The sequence below is a fragment of the Carettochelys insculpta genome, chromosome 18 (assembly GCF_033958435.1).
Source record: "Carettochelys insculpta isolate YL-2023 chromosome 18, ASM3395843v1, whole genome shotgun sequence".
Taxonomy (NCBI): Eukaryota; Metazoa; Chordata; order Testudines; family Carettochelyidae; genus Carettochelys; species Carettochelys insculpta.
The window spans coordinates 11,346,776-11,367,875 of NC_134154.1; the positions used below are offsets into that span (position 1 = coordinate 11,346,776).

Genomic DNA, 21,100 nt, shown 5'->3' on the forward strand with positions numbered 1-21,100 from the left:
GACCCCCTGCCATACCCTTGCGGACACCCCAGGGGTCCGTGGACTCCAGGTTGGGAACCACTGTTCTAGAGATACTCTTAGTAGAATTTGATCTGTCTGAATGTCCCCCTAGTCCCCCGATGGAATGAACCCTAAACTCCAGAATCCTTGTGAAACCGAAGGAAAGAGGGAAGGGCAGGGGAGAGTGGGAAGGGCGGGGGGCACATTTCCTGTCCTCTACCCACGCACTTCAGCAGGCCAAGAGAAAAGCCGGCCTGCGCCTGTCGCAGAATCACCCCCTTTCCATCAGGCTGGGCAGCAGAAACGTTCACAGGGTTTTTTGGTGTTAAACTTTTAAATGTGTGCTGCCGTCACTCGCGTGTCTCCGGGGAGAGCGAGACAAAAGCTCAGTTACTTGCGTTCGGCTCTGACGGTCCCCTGGCAACGGGGGCTGGGATCTGTGTGTGTGTTTATATGGGTATAAAGCAGAGGGGGAGACTGTTCCCTTCCCAGCTTTCTATTTCAAGAGGATGAAGTCACCAAGGCAGCCGCTTCTGAGCTCAGTGGAGGGTGAGTCAGAGCTGGGATTGATTAAGAGCCGCACACAGAGCTGAACAGGAATCTGAGTCCAAACCAGAGGACAACAACGGCTCATATTATGAGGCCATCAGCCTGACAGCGTGGAGGGCAGAGAAGCTAATGAACCCTTTGTGGTGAGCCTTGCATTAGGCAGCTCGGGGATGGGCGGGGCTGTATTAAGATAGGCAGCAAGAGGTGGCAGGTGAGGCTCTGGGCCAAGCCAGCCAGACAGTTGTGGATTTAAGACAGCCTGGTGCCAGGGGCTGATTAAAGAGTCTGTCACTGATCATTGGCTCATATGGGGCCCTGGATTCATGAGCAGGTTTCCCCGCGGACTCTAGGTGGCTGAATAGGAGATGGTCCAAGGTGGTGGCTCATCTTTGGTGACTTTGATTCCAAACGAGCCTGGAGAAAGGGAAGGAGCCGAAGCTGAACAGGCAGCATTATCTCCCCACAAAGCCCAGGGAGTCCTGAACCTCTCAGTGTGGCTGACACATGAGGCGGTACAGTGGACTGGCTGCTCTTTGGGGCCCCACCACAGAGCTGACTCACAAGGGTGGCGACACAGCCCAGGCTTGGGCAGCGCTTTCACAGGCTGTACAGATTTCCACAGGTCCTGTCTCATCTAACTGCAGCTGCAGCACTGCAGTGCGGGACGGCAGGCAGACAGCTACCCAGCCTGACTTGGCAGTGCCAGAGGGCTGGGGATGGTGGGAGGAGGTGGGGGTAGGACGGACAACACACAGTTGGAATAAGAAGGGCCATACTCAGTGAGAACAAAGGTCCACCTAGCTCAGTATCCCGTCTTCCAACAGACGCCAATGCTTGAGGCCTCAGAGGGAAGAAACAGAACAGGCAATCATCAAGTGATCCCTTTCTTGCCATCCATATCCAGCCTCTAACACAGAGAGGCCAGGGGCACCATTGCTACCCATCCTGGCTAATAGCCATTGATGGAGCTACCCTCTGTGAATTTATCTAGCTCTTTTTTGATCCCTGTTAAAGTCCTGGCCTTCACAACATCCTCGGGCAAGGAGTTCCACAGGCCTACTCTGTGCTGCATGAAGAAAAACTTCCTTTTGTTTGTTTTAAAGCTGCTGCCCATTAATCCATTTGGCGACCCCTAGTTCTTATGTTATGGGAACAAGTAAATAACTTTTCCTTACTTGTCATGATTTTATAGACCTCTTCATCTCCATATCCCCCTTAGTCTCCTCTTTCCTAAACTGAAAAGTCCCAGTCTTCTTAATCTCTCTTCATATGGCACCTGTTCCAAACATCTCATCATTTTTGTTGCCTTTTTCTGAACCTTTTCCAGCACCAATATATCTTTTTTTTGAGATGAGGCGACCTCTTCTCTACACGGGATTCCAGATGTGAGTGTACCGTGGATTTATATAGAGGCAATAAGATATTTTCTGCCTTATTCCCTGTCCCTTTTTAAATGATTTTTAGCATTCTGTTTGCTTTTTTGACTGCTGTAGCACACTGAGTGGATGGCCTCAGAGAAATATCCACAATGACTCCAAGATCTTCTCTTGAGTGGTTATAGCGAAATCAGTCCCCATAATTTTGTATGTGTAGTTGGGATTACTTTTTTTTCCAATGTGCATTACTTCACATTTTACCACCATTAAATTTCATTTGCCACTTTGTAGCCTAATCACTTTTTGAAGATCTTCACAGTCTGTTTTGTTCTTGTGACACTTCAAAGGAACATCAAAGGAAAACCAGAGTGGGGCTTTGTACCTCTGAGGAGCTCCCTCCCTCTCTCTCTCTTCCCTCATTGTTGCACCAGAGCTTAGCTGAACAGAACAGGTTGTTTCTAGCCTGTGGGCAGGAAGGCTCTAGGCATCAGTGTTGCAATGAGTTAAAAATAAAAGGTCACAGTCTGTGTGGATTAATCAGACGCAAAGAGAAGAGGTGAGGCTGGTATGTCAGGCAGAGGCAAGGGAAGAAGGTACAACTTGAGTCCTCCTTCATTCGCTCCCTCCTGCTATCCCCTCCACTTCCAGGCTCCTTGGGGTCACAGCCACTTGGCCAAACTTAGCAACAGAAATCAGTTGTCAAACGTCATTCACTGATCTCCTTGCAATTAGTCCTGCACCTGAGGAAATGGCACTAAGGGCAAAGGAGTGGGACAAGGGCAGTCTTTGTCAGGGCTGAAATCACTTTTCTGGGGAGGGTGGGAAACAGCTCTGACCCTTCTGTGCTTTTCAAGTCATCTCCCGTGGCCTTGGCCTGCCAGAGGTGCTGGTTGTGTGGGGAGGGGCCAGACTGGGAGTCTCAGACAAAAACACCCGTGGTGTCCAGGGCAGATACTTTTCAACCAGCATTTAAACATTTTCAGCCTGATGCAGCCTTCCCCTGTTGAGCTGTTCTCGGCTGGATGGGCCCTGGAAGCATCCTGTGGGATTACCACTCAGCAAAGCAGGTCTAGGATCCCTGCCCTTTGCCAAGGCAGCATCCATCATAGACAAAACCCACCCTGGCCAGGTTAATGCTACAGCATTTAGGGCACTTTGCTCCTGTCTGCAATGGCAACCTGAAGTGTAGATGTGGGGCTGGGCCCAGTGAGGGCAAACAGCTCCCAGCAGGGTGTCTCATACATGGTGGGCTTAGTTCCTTCCCAGAATCCTTGGCACCAGAGTTCTTCCTAGGAAGAGCTGCTGTAAAGACGGCAAGAGATAATACAATGGACATGATCAATGGCTGGAGGGCCCGGGGAGCCATCCAGGTCCTGGGGGAGCACTGCCTTCTCCCATTGATGAAGCAATTCATAGGTCAATTTACATGAAGATCCAATTTGGGTGTGACTTCTGCACTATTAATGATCTCTAGCACATATGGAAGGGTTGCTTGTCCCAGTCATTTCCCATTTCTATAGCTTTAGGGACCATTGCTTATGCAGCCCCTTTTTCTCTCCAGTGCAGTCTGAGGGCTCTTCCTAACAGGAAGCAGGATTCAGTGGACCCAGGAAAGCTCCAGAAGTCCTGGTTTCTCTTCCATATTTGCCATGTGCCATTAGGCAAATCACTGCCCCATGCCTTCACTCAGCCGCAAACAGGAAGAGAGGTAATTGCCCTTCCTAAGTCTGGAGGACACTGGGTGGAAAATACTAGTTGAGGGCACACAACACTACTTATGGTAGATGCAGCTGCTATGGTACAGGCTGCAAAACAGGTTCCGTCCGTATTTCCTGTCTTCACGTGCTTCTGCCTTTCAGAACGTTTCACCTTCCTGGCTTGAGATTTCCATGTGCAACAACCCTTCAGCCACGGGGGTGAGACATGGCGACATGCCCTCAGACTGTGTGTGATGTGGTGCCCATATGCACATAGGGGCTTATGTGACACTGGCTGTGCAGTCATGTTGCAAGGGTTTGTTAACTCCAAAGCTAGGACAAGTGCTGGAGCTTATCAGAGAGCAGAGCGCCTAGGAAACGTGCCTATTTACACTCCGCTAGGTGCAACTTTGGAAAAGGTACAGTGAGGTTGCTACTTGCATAAACCAAGGCTTGTACCAAGCAGGCTTCGTTGCACCTTGAACAGTAATTGTAGCTAGTTCTAGCTGACTTTTGGCCAACTGGTAAATCTGGGAACTCTGATTCTTATCTTCCTGTTAAAAACCCAGACAAGGACAATACAATGTTAAGGTTGTACAATTAGGTGCCAGGAAGTAGGCTTGGCAGATATTTACATTTTATTTTTAAGCCTGTTTTCATATTTGTATCTATTTAAATGTTCACTTGCAAAAATAATAGGAGGGAGTCACAAATTATTGCAATTGAAAGCGTGAAAGCCTTATAAGCATTAAAACTCCTATCGTCAATATCACATGTCAAAGCATATAAAGTAAGCATCCCTAAACCAAACTCTCCAGCAGCGTTTTTCTTACTTTGCCTAGCTGTACATTTTTATTATTGATGGAAATATTTTTTCCTCAGTGCATGTTTGTGAAATGACATTTTTTCTGACACTTAGGCTACTTCTACACTAGCATTCCTCTTTCGAAAGAGGCATGCAAATGAGGGAAATTGAAAAGGCAAATGAGGCACATATTTACATATCTGGCACCTCATTTGCATATTCTTCAAAGGAGCTTCTTTTGAAAGAAGAGAAGCAGTGTAGATGCAACTCTTTTGAAAATAAACCCTATTTTTTATTAAAAAAATAGGAATAAGGGTTCTCTCGAAAACAGGGTTTATCTTCGAAAGAGCCATGTCTACAGTGTTCTTCTTCTTTCAAAAGATCATGCAAATGAGGTGCCAGTTATGTAAATCCAGGCCTCATTTGCATTTTCAATTGTCCTCACTTGCACACCTCTTTTGAAAGAGGAATGCTAGTGTAGACACAGCCTGAGAGATAAAAATCTAATCTTTTTCAAACATACATACAGAGCCAGGAAAAATGAATGTCTGAGAGGGATTTTGGCATGCACCAAATTCAGCATGAAGAGGGAGAAGGAAATGGCATTTGTAAGTCACCTCTTTTTCACTGTGATTCCAGGTGGTTCCAGGGGCCAAGTTGTCTATGGCTGGCAATGCTGCCCAGAACCAGTGTCTGTTATGGCCCTGGTCTCACAAGCCACCTACACCAGCCCTTGCTGCGTGGGCCTTACTTGGTCCCCAGCTTACAGATATTCTCCCCAGCCAATCTGGGGTTCATATGCTGCCACAACAGCACAGAGGGACCACAGAAGCAGGTAGATGCCCATTCATAGGCTTAACTCAGCCTTTCATGGATGGATTACAGCACAGACCTTAGTTATGGGATCTCAGCTTAAGAAGGTGGTACAAAAAATATGGGGAGAAGCTGGTAGCAACTCCAATATTAGTGATGTCTTACATGTATCATTCCAAAGGTGACAGGGCTGTCCAGGTTTGTTGTTTTTGTTTTGTTTTTCATTTCTAAAACTTCCATTTGTGGCAGCAGATGCATGAAATTCACCCTGGGCTGACAGAAATGTCTTTTCTTCCTCTCTTGAAACTCCTTTCCGGCTGACCCAAGAGAGAAAAGTTGCCCATCCCGCTTCTCTGGCTGGTGTTCCTCAGGAAAATGTTGGCACCTGCCCAAGTAATATGGACATTCTTCTAAACCCCAGGCCCACACTGTGGCATCCCCACCAGCCCCCACAGCAGGTACGCCTGGGAGCAGCCGGGCTCACCCTTGCCTCTGGATTGCACCATCTAGACCCAGCTCACAGGTATGGCTCCAGTGTCCCAGCATCTCTCCCTTCGAGGCCATGGTGGATTAACATAAGGGCAAAAGGGCTAGTTGCCCCAGGGCCCACAGGTCTGAGGGGCCCCAAGGCTCCATAACACCATTTTGTTAAAACAATTTGCTTTAATGGAAGAAAAGAAATGTGTAGTGTTGTGTCAGTCTCATTTTAAAGTTGTGTACTTTTATTCTGCATCATGGGTTATAATAAGCATGAACTGATTTAAAGCATAAATGATGACATTACACAGATATTTTAATATACTGGGGGGCCCCTTGTGACTGTGTTACCCCAGGACCCCACCTGTTCTTAATCTGCCAGTGCTTTGAGGTATCACATGAGGCAAGATTTCCCCCCTTCCCAAGTGGAAAGACAGAGTAAGAGAGTCACGAAATTCATCTTCCTCCTGATGGACCCAGCACAAGGCTCTCCTCCGCACTGGGACAACTGCCTTCACCTGGTGCCAGATAGCTGTTAGCCCTGTAGCTCAATTGCTAGCAAGATCACACTCCCCTGCCAGTCCCTGGCTACATTTACACTAGAGAGTTTTGCTGACACAACTCGAGGAGCATCTACACTAAAAATGCTTTCTGCCGATAGTCTGTCGACAAAACTCGGCACTTCCACTCACAGCGTTGTGTTTCTCCAGGATGAAGAATAGCGCCTTTGTTCGCAGTTTCTGTCAACAAAATAGCCATGCAGACAATCTGGGGGCCTCTGCCGACAGATGGGGCTTCTGGTTCATTGGGAAGCCCTGTTTGCTGCGCTCCTGCTTGGCCTTTCTGTAGAGACAGTGGCCGGCAGGTTGGCCGCTCTCTGTTAACAGAGTGGATTGCTCTTTCAATACGCTTTTGTGTGGATATGATCCGTTGACAGAAGTTGTGCCGGAAGATCTCTTCTGACAGCAACTCCTGTTGACAGATCGCTGTAGTGTAGAGGTAGCCCATGACTGGTGGAGAGGGAGAAGGATGTTACATGGGAATGTTTTTATATTTTTTTGCCACTTAAGAATAATTGTGGGAAATCACACACAAGATCCTCTGCCAAATCACTTGCTCAGGATGCAAAGTGCAGGGAAGTGAAGAAATGCTAAACTCAGACTTGCCCACACAACTGTAATTTAGCCCCTTTATGCCTGTGCATTATGATACAGTCTTTTATTCTGTGACTCCCACCCTATTTTTTCCACAGGCCCCGACCTCACTTGGTGCAGAGGCTGGATGCTCAAGGAAGCAGAAGTGAAGTTGCACATGCTGCCATATACCCAGCATTCCCTCACCGCCAGCACTTGCCTGTGTAACCCAAATAAGGGCTGTAAGTACAAGTGTGCAGACTGAAACCCAGAGGCTAATCTAACAGACTCTGCTGTGATGTAATTGCATGGTGAGAACAGAGCTAACACAGCCCTTTCACCTTCCTCTGTATTTCCTGACTGGGGAACACTTAAGCCTCGAACTACACTACTGCATTAGGACAGGCCTTCTTTGTGTTTAGCGATAGCCACTTTCCCTAGCATTAGTTCCTTGGTTCAATCCTGATCTTTCCCTGATGCAGCAGTTAGACACAGCTGGATGTCCAAGTGGCTGCCACATCCCCAGGAGTGTGGGCCGATGAAAAGGTGCAGAGAGCTCAGACTCCTTGCTCAACTCACAGGATATTGCTTGAATGCGGGTCTGATGAAACACTCGGCTGGAGACAAGCTGAACTTTCTCGCCTCTTCCTGTGCAGACTGCAGTGGGCGCCCCTACTCATAAATCATCCCTCCCCCCTCTCTTTATGCAATCGCTGAAAAGGGCCTGCAGCCACTTCACCGCCAGCAGCTGCCAACCCCAGCCGCAAACCTGACAAGCAGCTGAGAGCTGTGCTTCCTGCCGCACTTCCTCTGTCTGCTTGGACCAACTCACAAAACACTAGAACTGGAAGGGACCTCGAGAGGTCATCAAGTCCAGTCCCCTACGCTCACAGCAGGATCAAACCTGTTCTTAAGTATCTCCAGTGATGGCGATTCTACAGCAATTTATTCCAGTAATTAACCACCATGACAGTTAAGAAATTTTTCCTGATGTCCAACCTAAACCTCCCTTGCTCCAATTTAAGCCCATTGCCTCTTGTCCTATCCTCAGGGGCTAAGGAAAATCATTTTTCTCCCTCCTCCTCCTAACACCCTTTTAGGTACTTGAAAGCTGCTATAATGTCCCCTCTCAGCCTTCTCTTTTCCAAACTAAACAAACACAGTTCTTTTAATCATCTCTCACAGGTCATATTTTCTAGACCTTTAATCATTTTAGTTGCTGTTCTCTGGACCCTTTCCAATTTTACCACATCTTTGCTAAAATGTGGGGTCCACCAGTCTGGCCAGGCCAAGGGTTGAACAGGAGACTGGACACTTCTCTGAACAATGGTGGACCTTAACCCCCCCAAGAGCCACTCATATACTCAGTCAAAATACATCACTTGCCTCGCTATAGCTGGTTCCAACAGCAGTTCTCATAGCATTTAAACACTAATGTATCAGTGCTCTAAACACCCTGTGCACAGAGGGAACGTATCCTTGTCCCCATCTTACAGAGAGGCCTGAGAAATGAGCCCATAGTGCCATCTTATGTCAATTGCAGAGCCAGGAAGGGAGTGCTGACCTATTACCTTAACCCCAAGAACGATCTCAATTGCAGTAAGTGCCCCAGGTGGGTTGTATCACGAGTTCCCTGTATGGTAGGGGCTCTAGATCTGACTTGGCTGTATACATCTCTACATTTCAGCCCCTCTCCCCTTCCAAAGTTTGACCCAGAGGATGCGGTGGGCAGCTTGCGCCTAATCGATACACATTCTCAATTCTCACAGCCCTGTTCTGTAGTTTGCGTGCATCATCTAATTTCACCAGCAACACAAGCCTGCAGCTGACCAGCGTTGTTCTCATCCTGCAGCTAGACAGGAGGTAGGAACCGCTTATGACACAGGTAGCTTCAGTACCCCTGGTGCTGCACTTTCGCCATCCCAGTTCTACACTGAACTCAAAAACATATTATTTGGGTTTCCCTTTCTTAGGTATACGGTCTCCATCACCCCCTCCCATTGCCACTGCAGCAGCAGCACTAAGCAACTGAGACTTCCGCATAGGAGGAAAGAGGAACAAGTGCCTGGAGAGGGGTTATAAAGAGGGAGATTTACAGCGGGTTTAATCATCTTGAAAGATCCAAAGCGTTTTGGGTCACGAGCTCCTGGGGTGAGAAGCAAGATACAGCACTAGAGAGCTCGCTAGTGTTCCCTGTAAGCTAGGCACGCATGTGGCCACTCAGGAGAAATACCAGTGCTGCCCAGATGATTAGCAGAGTGCCTACAAGCAGGTTTGTGTTTCTCTTGGTGGTGCACATTCACACAAGCTTTTTGTGCATTTAAGAAATTTATTCTGCACACAGATGGAAAAGATTAGAGGGGAACCTTGGCGCTGCCATGTGGTCACAGCAGAGCAGAAAGCAGCCTGCAATCTGCCGTAGTGTGCAGGGCCTGCAGGTTTGTTTAAGGGGTGACTTTTTTTTTTTCCTGCTAGTGATGGTTTTCTTTTGGGAGGGAAGGTCCAAGCTGCTGCAGATACAAATCTCAGCTTCCAGGCTCTTCCTTGCAGTCACAACACAGGGTGGTTAATCCCCCAGACTGTCAAGATAAAGAAAGAAAGGAAATGAGAAATTCCCCTGGCCTCTAGCCATATGCTGTAACCCCGCGTTGCCCAGGGACGGTGTCGGACTCTCCTTCCTGGTGCTGGCAGTATTTACAGTTTATTTGTCTCCCCACAGGAAAAAAGTTGAACCTGTATGTTTTGTAATTATTTTTTAAACCTGCTTCCCGAGGTGAGGTTTCCTGTTAGTGTCTTTTATTCCAGACAGCCTGGGGGTGTTTCCCAGCAATGTTGTTTTGTAACAGATTTCCCAGTGGTGGGTGATTTCAGCTGGGTCCAACCTGCACAGGCTGGCTGTGAATTAGGCTGGGCCAGCTTGACTTGCAGTGATTGCAGCTCCTACTGACTTCCCTGCGAGCAGATTTTGCTCAGTACCCCCTGCAAATCACACCATTAACAGAGATGGGACAGTCCTCCCCGCTGACAGGACCCACCTGGCAGTACCACTGGTCCTTCTCTTTGGGCCACACAAATGCTCCACAAAGTAATTCATTTGCCTACTTTCAACTTTTTCTTTACTGAGTGTGAATTTGTATTTGAATAAATTGTGACTCACTGTCTCACAGCCACTGCGTAAGACAACAAGAGCTGGAAGATACCAGGGATGGGACAGGCAAAACGGATGCAGCTTTGCAACCTTTGGTAGCTCGGACGCAGGTGGGAATCTCTGATCCTCTCTCGACACACGTTAACAAGGAAGATACCAGGAGGGTTAGACAGCTTTCATGTTCTTACAGGTCTAGCCTGACAGCCAATTTGGTGGTACAGGCTGGACATCCCCAGGCTGGCGCGCTTGAGACCTGACCAGTCCCACACGAGGGAATGTGTTGTCACCCCTCCCTACTGCCAGCTCCACTTCTGCCCTCTCCTGGACACCCTGCCTCTGGCCCTCCCCAACCTCCAGCCCCAGCAGCCCCCTTACTGCCAGCTCAGCTGGGCTGGTGGGCCCAGTCCAGGCTGTCACCAGCCCCAGCAGGGCTATTGCTGGCCTTGGCCCTGGATGTTGGCTGCCAGACAGACACTGACCACGGCCCTGGACAACGATCCAATGGATGCCAACACTGGCTCTGTGAACGCTGGCTCTGACTGGGCTGCCAGAAAAGCTGCTGCCAGTCTCAGCCCTGGCTCTGGTCCTGGCGCCATGAGGACAAGCCCCATCAGCCCATCACTGAGCTCCTCCCTGGCAGGGCTCCCAGCCCCGTGCCCGCTACCACTAGCTTCCCAGCCCAGGAACATCCATGGACCTGTCTGACCATGAATGTTGCCAGACCAGAGTGCCCCGGCTTTGGGAAGCGTAACCTGTAGTGTTTTCTGAATGGCTGGTAAAGTGCTTGGCACAAGGACCCTAATTAAATTGTTGCATTAGTTCATTTGTTTGGTCTGTACCAGAGATACACTTGGATTAAAGATTGACCTTGAGGCAGGTTTAGGATCCAGCTCCAACCATTCCTCTGGCTGACCTGGCTCTGAGTTCCACCCCGGCCCCTGCTTTACTGTCCTTGAACGAGGCGCTTAGGCTCTGGATTGACACACAGCACTTGCCTGTAGGTGTAGGTCAGTCTCATGTTGTCATGTGACAGTAGATTGAGAGCTCCGGTTCAAAAAACATTATGACAATTTATCTGAAACATGGCCACTTTGGAACCTAGGCTGCTCTGAATGTCGCAATTATCGGGGACTAGGAGCTTACCCAGCATTGCTCAGGTCCTCAATGCACTGGAAAATAAAATTAAAATGTCCATGTTCCATTTCGCTCATTGCTCTGGGATGGGGCCGGGAGGTTCAGTACGCAGTCTGCCCCTGGGACAGAGGGATACCCCACCCCACCCTCACCACAGCAGCTTGGGGCAACATGAGAAGCACAGCTGGAGGAGGGATGAATGTCCCCAGCTAGAGCAGGTCCAGGTTCATCTGTGCTCCCCAGCCAGGGTGAGGAGTACAGCAAACTATTTACTTTCCCCTCCCTCCCTGGTGAAGGGGACCAGCCAGCAATGTCCCTGCACAAATCAGGAGGGTGGTGGGGAGTATATGCCACCAGGCAGCCCCTTTCACCTGCCTGGTGATTGTCTCTTTTCTGTACTGTTTTATGACAAGCAATCCCATTCTAGGTACATCCCATTTCCCTAACACAACCAACCCTTTACCTTGCTTTAAGCTACAATAAGAGGCAGCTGTACACAATGTGGCTGTCCTAGCTCTTACGGTTTAGGAGGGGCTCTTGAACAAACAGAGAAGCTCAAATATGCAATAGATAAGAATGAAGATAAGCAATCTACAGTACAAAGTTCTAGGCACATCTCTGACATGGAGGAGAGCTGCTTGGCCTGAGATAATTCTGCTGCAATTGTCAATCCTAAACAGCACTTGAAAAATGAGACATAACTCTCTGCTCCCATTCTCCTGAGCTGCAATTTGCTAAACAGCAGGGAACTGAATGATATGTAAATTACATGCAAACTAAGACGCCACAGCAGACAGTGCTGCGTCCAATGGGATTTTATCACTACAGAAAGAGGCTGGATTCACCTGTGAGACTGTGTTTTTAAATATAGGTCGTTGCCTGTTCAATTCAAGAGAACACGGATGATGGCCCTGTCGTGCAGGGAGAGCTGAGTGGGCTTGTGACGTAGTCACAGGGGAGGTGCTCTACTGGCAGAATTAGCAAGGGAGTTTGCTAAGGGAATGATGTAACCAGCAGCAGGTGACTGGACAGTCGGAGCACTGGTGAATCTGGTTTTCACAGTAGCGATAGCAAAGGTCCCTATAAAGTGTAGAGGGGGAGGCACAGACTACACTAACACTCTCTATAGGCTGGGGTGTCACTTCAGGTTTTCATGGCAGGGGGGCGTGGTGCTGAGGAGTAGGACCGGCTCCAGGGCCACAGAAAGGGCGTGGCTGAGGGCAGGCAGCCCTCCGGCCCTGCCACTCCAGCCCCTGGGAATTGCTCTGTGTGGCAGTTCAAATGGGCCAGGAGACCCCAGCTGCCCTGGAAGAACTAGCTGGGGCCAGGATGGGCAATGTCCCTCTTGACTCCCACTGCCGTGTGTGTGACTGGTCTCCCCCTTTGCCTCTGGAGGTGTGGGGGGCGGGGGGGGGGCTGGGCTTCCCCCTTCCCTCTGGGTGTGTGTGTGTGTGGAGGGGGCAACCCCCTTCGCTGTGGTGTGCACACATGCACCCCTGCTTTAAAAATACCTCCACTGGTAACTGACGAGTGCGGTGCCATGGTGGCACACATCTGAACAAGCACTTGTGACTTCAGTACTGGTGCACAAGACAAAACTTGCTCCACTCATGGATGAAAAATCTTACAGGGAACAGTGCCCCACCCTGCAACGCCCTGACACCGGCCCCCAACACCCCATCCCCCTGCCCTGAACATCCGGCACTCCACCCAACACTTACGCTTCTTACGGGCACTGTTTTATCGCAGCAGCCTCCCACAAGAGGGAGGAGGGACAGATGGTGAGAGTACTGTACACTGCCTGTAAGAAACGTGTTACTTTCACCCTGGTTATGAATAAATACAAAGGATGGGAAGGAGGTTCTAATCTAGTGATTCCCTGAGGATTCATGAGTGTAAACATCACCTCCACGACATTGACAGAAGCTTGAGAGACTCTGCTACCTGCAGAAATATTAAAAAGTAAGCAGGAGCTAAGGTTACTGATCTGTTGGAAGAAAAGGATACTACAGCTTTAAAATGGCTGGCAGCGTAGGACAAGGATCAGTTGTTTCTGCACAGTAACCCGTAGGAAAGACGTTCTGGGAAAAAACCCATAGAAATCAAAAGTGCATTTGCTGTCCTGCTGAGGTATAAATATTTGTGCCCAACAGTCTGGCCCTACGTGGTAATCTGACCCAGCCCATTGTAAAGGAAAGTGTCTTTCAGGGAAGTGCAAAGTGGAACTAAGGGGAAGGGCAGATGCCTCACCCATCTGCCATACCTATGCCTCTGTGTGCCATACACCAAGCAAAGGCACAGGGCTTTAGTCGTTTTTGTCCCAGTCCAGTGTCATGGAAATACTGAACTAGGAAACATTGAACTGAAGTGCTGCCCCCTTAAACCAAAGAGAGTTCTTTCCGCTAGGTAAATCTATACAGAACCAAGCCAGCTGCAGCTGCCATTAACATTTCTAGCTCCAACCTCTACCATGCTGTCCTTAAGTCTGCAATCCTAAAGGCAGAAAAAACTGCATTAATTCACACCAGCTCCTCTCAGTCATTTTGCTAGCAGCATAATTTACCACCTTACTCCAGTAGGCTCCCTGGGGAGCATGCCTGTCTGCAGAGGAGGGGAACGGCAGGTGGAAGAAGCCGCTTTCCTGCTGGCAAAGGGCAAAACACTTAACACTTAACTCACTCCTGCCTCTGTCTTCAGCCAACCTGCCACACAAACAGGTAAGCCATTGCAGGGGGAATTGAGCTTCATTTAAAACCCGAAGGCTGGAGCTTGCCAGTACCATGCAGGGAGCAGGCCAACTGGGGCTGGAGAATCAATTATTTAAAAAGCTGTGGGTTAGGGGTTTTATAGCTGCTGACCATTGGTTTTCCAAGGAAACCCACAGCAAAGCCCAGGGATGGAGATCCTTATGTAGGTCCCTGCAGCCGCTAATCTTGGAGCTGTTACAAGGCTTCTGCCTATTACCTGTTCCAGGTCACAAACAGGAAAAAAAAAGTAGCACAGAGCATTCTTGTAGAAGTCTCTCATGACCAGCAATCTCCCCTCTCAGTGTCACAAGTGACATGAGGTTAGTGTGCTCAGCCCAGTCCCTATTACTTAGCACATACAACTAACATGGGATATGCATGTAGGGCAAGCTGGTGCCACTGACAAGAGAACCATCATGGGGATGGGATGCGAGTGTGGGGGCAGAGCTAATGGGAAGGGTGGCAGAATAACCCCAGTAGCCTTTAGGTGTATGTGCCCTCTCTTCCTGGCAGGTTGATGCTGGAAGCACACTGGCAGGGCTCACACAACCTAACACCGCCTCCCATTTTTCACAGGCACTAGGAGGGGGTTTAGAAGCATGCTGGCTACTTCCCTGCAGAGTGCATGCGGCTGTCTTGTTGAATTGTTCTGCCAGCAGCTGAGCGATCCTGCAGGTTTCTTTAAGGTGCTTGTGAGAGCAAAGGGTGACCTGAGCCAAAGTGCTTCTCCTGGTCCTATGATGGAGACCATGGCAGCTTGGCTCAGGCTCTGTCTGGGAGAGGTATGCAGCAGGAGGCACAGGCTGGAGGAGGCGAAGCAGATGAAAGCTGCTGCTGCTGCTGCAACAGAACAGGTGAAAACATCTGGCTGCTGCTCCTCTGAAGTTTTTGTGTGGGCCCTGCTGGTCCGCTCACACGGCAGTCATGGCTTCGAAGAGAGAGCTGCTCTGTGCCAAGGGTAAGAAGCTGTGGGATCATCAACAAGGAATAGGTGGGATGTGTATGTGTGTGAGGAAGGGCTGATAAGGGGGACGGTGGCTTTGTATTGATTGCAAGAGTTAGCAATTCCCCGTGAAAAGCTGGTAGGGAGGCAGGAAGGAAGGACACACAGAAGAATAAATGCATCACCTTTCAAAAACACATCCACTTTGACCACCGTAGTTCCATGCTACCATCAGAGAAACATGCAGCCAAAGATACTGAGATGCTGAAAAGTGCTACTATCTCGGGCTGGGAACTGTTTTCAATGCCCATCCCCCACCCTGATTTGTGCTGCAGGGAGGCTCTGCTTACATGAAAACATTGACTCAGAGGGGAAGCTGTGTTAGTCTGTAGCTTCACAGAAGCCAGCAATGCTTTAGCACCTTAAAGGCTAACAAATTTAGTTATTTACTTTGATTTCCTCAAATCTGATGAAGTGGATCTTACCCATGAAAGCTCATTACCTAACAAATAAAATTCTGAATCTTCAGGGTGCTACCGGACTGTTTGTTAAAACACTGAATTTGAGACACACTTCAGTCACTTCTCCCTCTTCCAATGGCCAGACTCAATGGTTTCTGTTCCTGATCTGCAGCAAAGGCCACCCCGCCTCCCGCCACACGTGTATGCAGTAACTGACGGGAGTGTGATCCTGGGAAAAACAGGATAGGCAGCAGCTTAACTATCTCCTTTGTCCAAAGCTCAGGAGCAGCACAATGTTAGAGGAGGAAGTGCCTAGAGCCCTGTCCAGAGGACAGAGTACGGTGGGGAAGGGCTGGACTGGGCTTTGTGCTCTGAATGGCTTTAGTGAAGTGTTTAGCTTGGTCATTTTCAGAGTGAAATTATCACTGCACAAGATGTGGGCCTGCCCATGCTGCAGCATGACTGCTTCTGCTTAATCACCAAGCAGTTGTAGTCCAGAAGGTGGTAACACAAAGTTCTCCTCCTCCTCCTCACCTCCACCTGGAGTCTCAGCACGTGTCACCTTTTGGGGGAGGAGGATCACTTGGTCCCAGGAGTCCATTTATTCGTCCTGATTTGGGAGAGAGGAGCTAAGCATTCAATTTGTCTTAACTGCAGTGATGGCTTTTGCATCTGACGAAGCAGGTCTTCTTGTTGTTCCTGAAATGAATGTTCAGCCACAGAACAGATATTGGCTGGGAACACCACTCAGGCCCCGCTCTGCTCTGGACAGTTGAACTAATGTGAATGTGAAGTAATTTTGTTCACACTGGGGCTTGAAAGGGGCTTTCAGTTGTTTAGTGTAAGTCAACAGAGGATAGGTTTAAAGTAGTAGAGAAAGGTGTATGCCTACCATATGAAGTGGCTTGGACCCTTTTTAACTAGATAGTAACAGAGATAGCCACGCTAGCCTATATACTATCAAAACAAAAAAACATTCCAGCAGCACTTTAAAGACTAACAAAATAATTTAAATTTAAATAATTTAAAATAATTTAAATGTAAATGATTTTATTAGTCTTTAAAGTGTTACTGGACTTTTTTTTGTTTTTTTAACTAGATGTTTGTTTTTAGAACTAGTTTAAGTTAAACCATTGCAACTTTGCAGCTAAGATCTCAGCGACTACTATGCTGGACTGATTTCACACCACAAGCACGGGAGAGCTCTAACTCCCCGGTAATTCCAAGATCCTCCTAATGTTGTTTGAACGCAATATGACAGAGTAGATATGCCTGCCAGTCCCATTGCTTCATATCTCTCCTTTGTAAGTGTCTGTCGCACTGAAATATTGTTCATTGTATTGGTTAGGTACTTCATTTTGCCACTCGTGTAAGCTATTTAGGCAAGTTGCTGAATCAAGTTCACCACAGTGTTGCAGAGAAATCACATGGCAAGCACGGAACTTTCTCTGTAGGCTTGCCAGGGTATCAATGCAAAACAGCAAAGAACTACAGTGGTACATCTCACCTGAAACAGCTTCAAGCTTAGGCATGTCTGTTACCTGTTCTATTTAAATAACTCCCCATAATTCTCAGCAGCTCAGTATTTAGTACAAAGATAATGAACAGTAGTGGTGGTCGCCTGTAACAGTACCCGTGTCAATGAAAACACCAAGAAAAAGAATAAAGAAAACAGAAAAAATGGGGCTGAAAAAGCCGGGCTGCTCTGAAGTATCCTGGGAGATTGATCTAAGTTATTCAACCTCAGTTATATGAATAATGAAACTGAAGTTGACATAATTAGATCTACTCACTGTGGTGTCTTCACTTGGTGTATTGACAGGTGATACTCTCCTGTCAACTCCCCTTGGCTTCTTGAGATGGTGTATCAGTCAATAGAGAACGATCGGTGGTTCATTTGTGTCTATGCTACATGGGATAAACTGACCTCTGCTGGATCTACCTCTGCCCTGTAGATCTGGCCTTAGTGAAAACATGCCCACAGAGTAACAGAGTCCCCACTTCACAGAGCTTACAGGCTAAACAAAGGGTGGAGAAAGATCGTACATGCTTCTGTTTACTGTCTTATCTGAAACCAAACCCAACCTCCGCTTTGAGCTGATTTCCATGCCCGATAACTAATAGATCTGTCCCCTATATCTAATGTTAGTTTACTTTCAGTTACTTGAAGCTCAGTCTGTGTTTGCTGTTATTCAGTTTCACTTGACTGTGTAAGTGTGCTTGCTGTGACTGACATGCCCTGGGTGAAGACTGTCTGTCAATGTCCAATCTAATTTGCAAATGATCACCTCCCCACTTCCCTTTTTGCATTTTTTTTGCATACTTTGGCACTGTTGAGGTGTTTAAGATGACTAAGGCTGCAGTGAACTCTTGCAAAAATGTATAAAAATTTCAGCCTTTAATAGAAGGTGCACAGGGAAACCAGGTTCTACAAGATTTGTGAGCACTGCAAAGTGAATCACATGTTGAACAATAGTTATTAAACAGGAGAGCTCAGCAAAGATTTGCCAGGAAAAGGGGCTAGACATTTCAGTAATACGCATAGAAAGTCAATTTGAGGGAAATGCCACAAGATTTCCTGTGCCAGGATTTGGACACATGCTTCTTCTGTTCAAACTTAAACTCCGGAAACTATTTAAAAAAAAATCCCTGTTCTTTCCAAGCTATCTTGAACTTCCTATAATTTACAGAAAGTAAATCATATCTGCAGTATCCAAAGTTCTTGACCAATAGATCTGCTAAGGTATGGAAGAATCATTTCCTTTTACTTTGTAAGGACATAGTCCTAGGACAATATTTCAATAAGAGCAGTCACAACGACAAGTATTCAAAAGGAAATAAAAGCTTTTAATGAAAATATTATCCAGCAGTTCTTTGCTGCAGTTTTGTATGAATGCAGACCTCTTTTAAAACAAGACCCTTAATAGAAATGCATTATTTACAAATTCAGTTGCAAAAGCCTTACTCAGCTCCTGAGCTGGAGTAAAGAGGGGATTCCTGCTAATTCAATGTCTGGGCAGAGCAGTGGAAAAGAAGTGTTCTGTGAGATCAGTCCCTCTCTGGGCCACAAGGATGGTAACAAACAGCGGGTGAAGAATATCAGGAAATTAAATGCCATTGATCGGTGCAAGTCTCATCTTCCTAAGATCTATAGTTTGGAAACATCTTAATTTGTGAGTGCTTGGCTAGCCAGGGCAATTAATATATTTTGGGCTGATTCTGGAATGGATTTAAGTATATCACATGAACAGGTGTAGGGGGTACAGGCCTTTTCGCATCACATTATCCTAATGACACTAAGCATGAGGTATCAGATGGATGTGATTTCTGGGATGTGCCAGCAGTTAATGAAAGCAGGACTCTCTCTCCCATTAGAGTAGAACCCAGTCCTGTTTTTCTGCAATAAGGACAGGTTTAAAAATATTTCTACAATGCTGATGCTTCTTACTCACTTGTTCCAAAGGAAGGTTATGCTGGCAGCACTGGCAATAAAGACAGAGTGCTGAACTGATACCTTCTGGCCCTTAGAGTGGCACTCACAGTGATCCAGATGCTTCAGTGGCTATGGGCTAGGCTGGCAACCAAGGCAGATCAGTGAATGGGCCATCGTGATAGCCTAACTGCTCTGCAGTGCCAAGTGGAGGGTCTGGATTAGGCTTTCAGTCCTGATCAGCTGCTTCCCAGGCTGGCAGGGCTCTGGCAGCTGCAGACACAGCTCATTCAGGCCCATGGGTGTATTCTGATTGCCAGCAACCTCTCAGCCCATTGAAGACCAGTACAGCTAGGCTCCAGAGGCAGGCCTTGCACAGACCAAGGGCATGGTCTCAAAAGACAAGGGAGATGGAGAAAGAAAGGACAGTAAGTGGAGCTCCAGGGCTCCTCCAAAAAGCTTGGGTGGGGATATGGGGGGACTAAAGAAAGGGTACAGTGCCATCACTGAGTCCCCCCAATTCACTCGGCTTCAGTGACTGGTCTCACGTGAAAACAATTCCTTGCAAAAGGAGCTTGTTCGCCCTGACAGTCCCCTGAGCTTCTGTCCTGGCATGAGATGGTTCTGCTTAATCTGCAAACCAGGGAAGTAGACAAAGCAGCCCTAGATAACCAACAGCCTGAAAGAGAAGTGGGGGGTGCCCACTCCAGGGCTGTGAAATCCAGCACAACCCAGGCCTTGGAGCAACATGCAGTTGGAGGAACGGCGCTCTTTAGAGAACAAGGCTGCATTAAGGAGCTTTAACAAAGCAGTGATTTTCTTCCCCCCTGGAAGGGTGGGCACTGCTTCCCCTTCGTAGGCAGCCTGGGTTTCAGGCCCCTTTGGACTGGTGGAAGGCTCTTTTTTGGCTGTACGGCTCCAGTGACAGGCTCTCCACTCTGCTACCAGCAACTGAAGTCCCCAAAGCCTGTGCTCCTTTTCTCTTTCTTCACAGTTGCACTGGTTGAAGGCCCCTCATCATCAGCTGTTCGTTTTCTGCAGCCAAAATGAAAACAAATATCAGCGATTGTTCATGTTAGCTGGGCTAAAAGCAGCTGAATTCCTTTCCCTTCCATGTGTGAACTAGAATGGAGCCAGCCTGTCACATATAAGTAAGAGAGGACCTCTGCCTGCAGCACGGAGATGTGGTTTGCAGGAGTGTTGAAGATGCAGGGTTTGGTCTAGCTCAGTGAGGAGAGAGGGGCTGCTCAGAACTTTGGAGAGGGTCTCAGGGTTGGATTTTGAATACTTCTGACATGCAGAGGGGATGGGGGCGGTGGGCGGAAGGTTTGAACTGATGGCTTAGGTTCAGGCCCAGCACACAGGCAAATCCAACTCTTGACATGCAGCCACTGTGAAAGCATGAGCCCGCTTGCTCCCCTTCAGCTTACTATGGAGTATTTAGTTTTTTCAAAAGCAAATGGGGTTTTGTAGTTAGCTGGGCACAATGTGAGAAGTGGGGCACAGCGTGACATTTCTCACCACTGCCAGCACTTGATCCAGGCCAACAGCAGCTCGTGTTGCTATTCCTGGCATCACTTGAGCACCGCCTATGAATTATGCAGAAATTTGATTGCCAGGTCACATGAGGTGGCCAATAGGGATCAGACTGAAACCACCACAGACTTCACTGGAGACCAGTGTCACAGATTACAGAGAAGACTGCAGGGATGAAAGATGGTGAAAAAGCCCTCAGGGAACTGTTTGGCCTCCTCAGCACAGACTATTAATCTTGCAAACTTTCCTACATGTTTCCATAGTAACCATGGTGGAGCAGGAAAGCAATTTTAAGTTTAATGAATTTCAGTACAATTTTAAAATGGTGGTGAACAGCTACAGTGGAGAGTAACCTTTTTGAAAAGGCTGAAACGATTAACGAAGGATACATGCTGGCTAAAATTAAAGGATGCATTTTCAGCCGAATGGGCACCAAAATCTCCCAAGTGCACAGCCATAGAAGCTAATCAGGAGGCCAGGTCTGTACATACAAATACATGTCTTTGCGTACGCTACGATGCAATGGTCATGTTTGTGGGAGGAGTTGGAAGAAGCCTGCTCAAAAACGTAATGGTACAAATTCCTTTTAGTTTTCTCCAAGAGTTGAAAAGCTTAGCCAGGGGCTGTTGCTCACTCTCTGAAAGCTCACTATGCTCAGTAGAAGTTGTATGCAGAGAAACGATGCTTTAGGAGTTACTTGTAACAGTGGCAGAAGAAGAAACACAAAAGACTGAATTCAGACCCTGTCCAGGAAGGGATATAAAGGCTCCTCAACAAAAGACTGTATATGGGTTTGTAACTGTACACATACGCTGCTAATGACCAGCTGTGGCTTTTACATTGAGCCTTCA

The 21,100-nt window shown here is 47.8% G+C and overlaps 1 protein-coding gene and 1 long non-coding RNA gene across 7 annotated transcripts in view; one reads left to right on the forward strand and one right to left on the reverse strand.

Moving 5' to 3' along the window:
* The first annotated feature begins 555 nt into the window (after positions 1 to 555).
* LOC142022437 (uncharacterized) lies at positions 556 to 10,061 on the forward strand. The gene is made up of 4 exons (XR_012647963.1): positions 556 to 692; positions 5,568 to 5,763; positions 6,970 to 7,092; positions 10,018 to 10,061. It is a non-coding gene; the product is annotated as an uncharacterized LOC142022437 (long non-coding RNA).
* The window catches only part of PPIL2 (peptidylprolyl isomerase like 2), a 181,595-nt gene continuing 169,625 nt past the window's right edge, over positions 9,131 to 21,100 (reverse strand). For 5 of the 6 annotated variants that reach the window (XM_075012262.1, XM_075012263.1, XM_075012261.1 and 2 more), the window contains one exon: positions 17,680 to 19,748. In XM_075012262.1, coding sequence (XP_074868363.1) covers positions 19,702 to 19,748 — 47 coding nt within the window. In that variant the 3' untranslated portion in view covers positions 17,680 to 19,701. Of the gene's footprint in view, positions 9,430 to 17,679; positions 19,749 to 21,100 lie in introns of those variants that run through there. The other variant, XM_075012264.1, reaches the window with a different exon arrangement.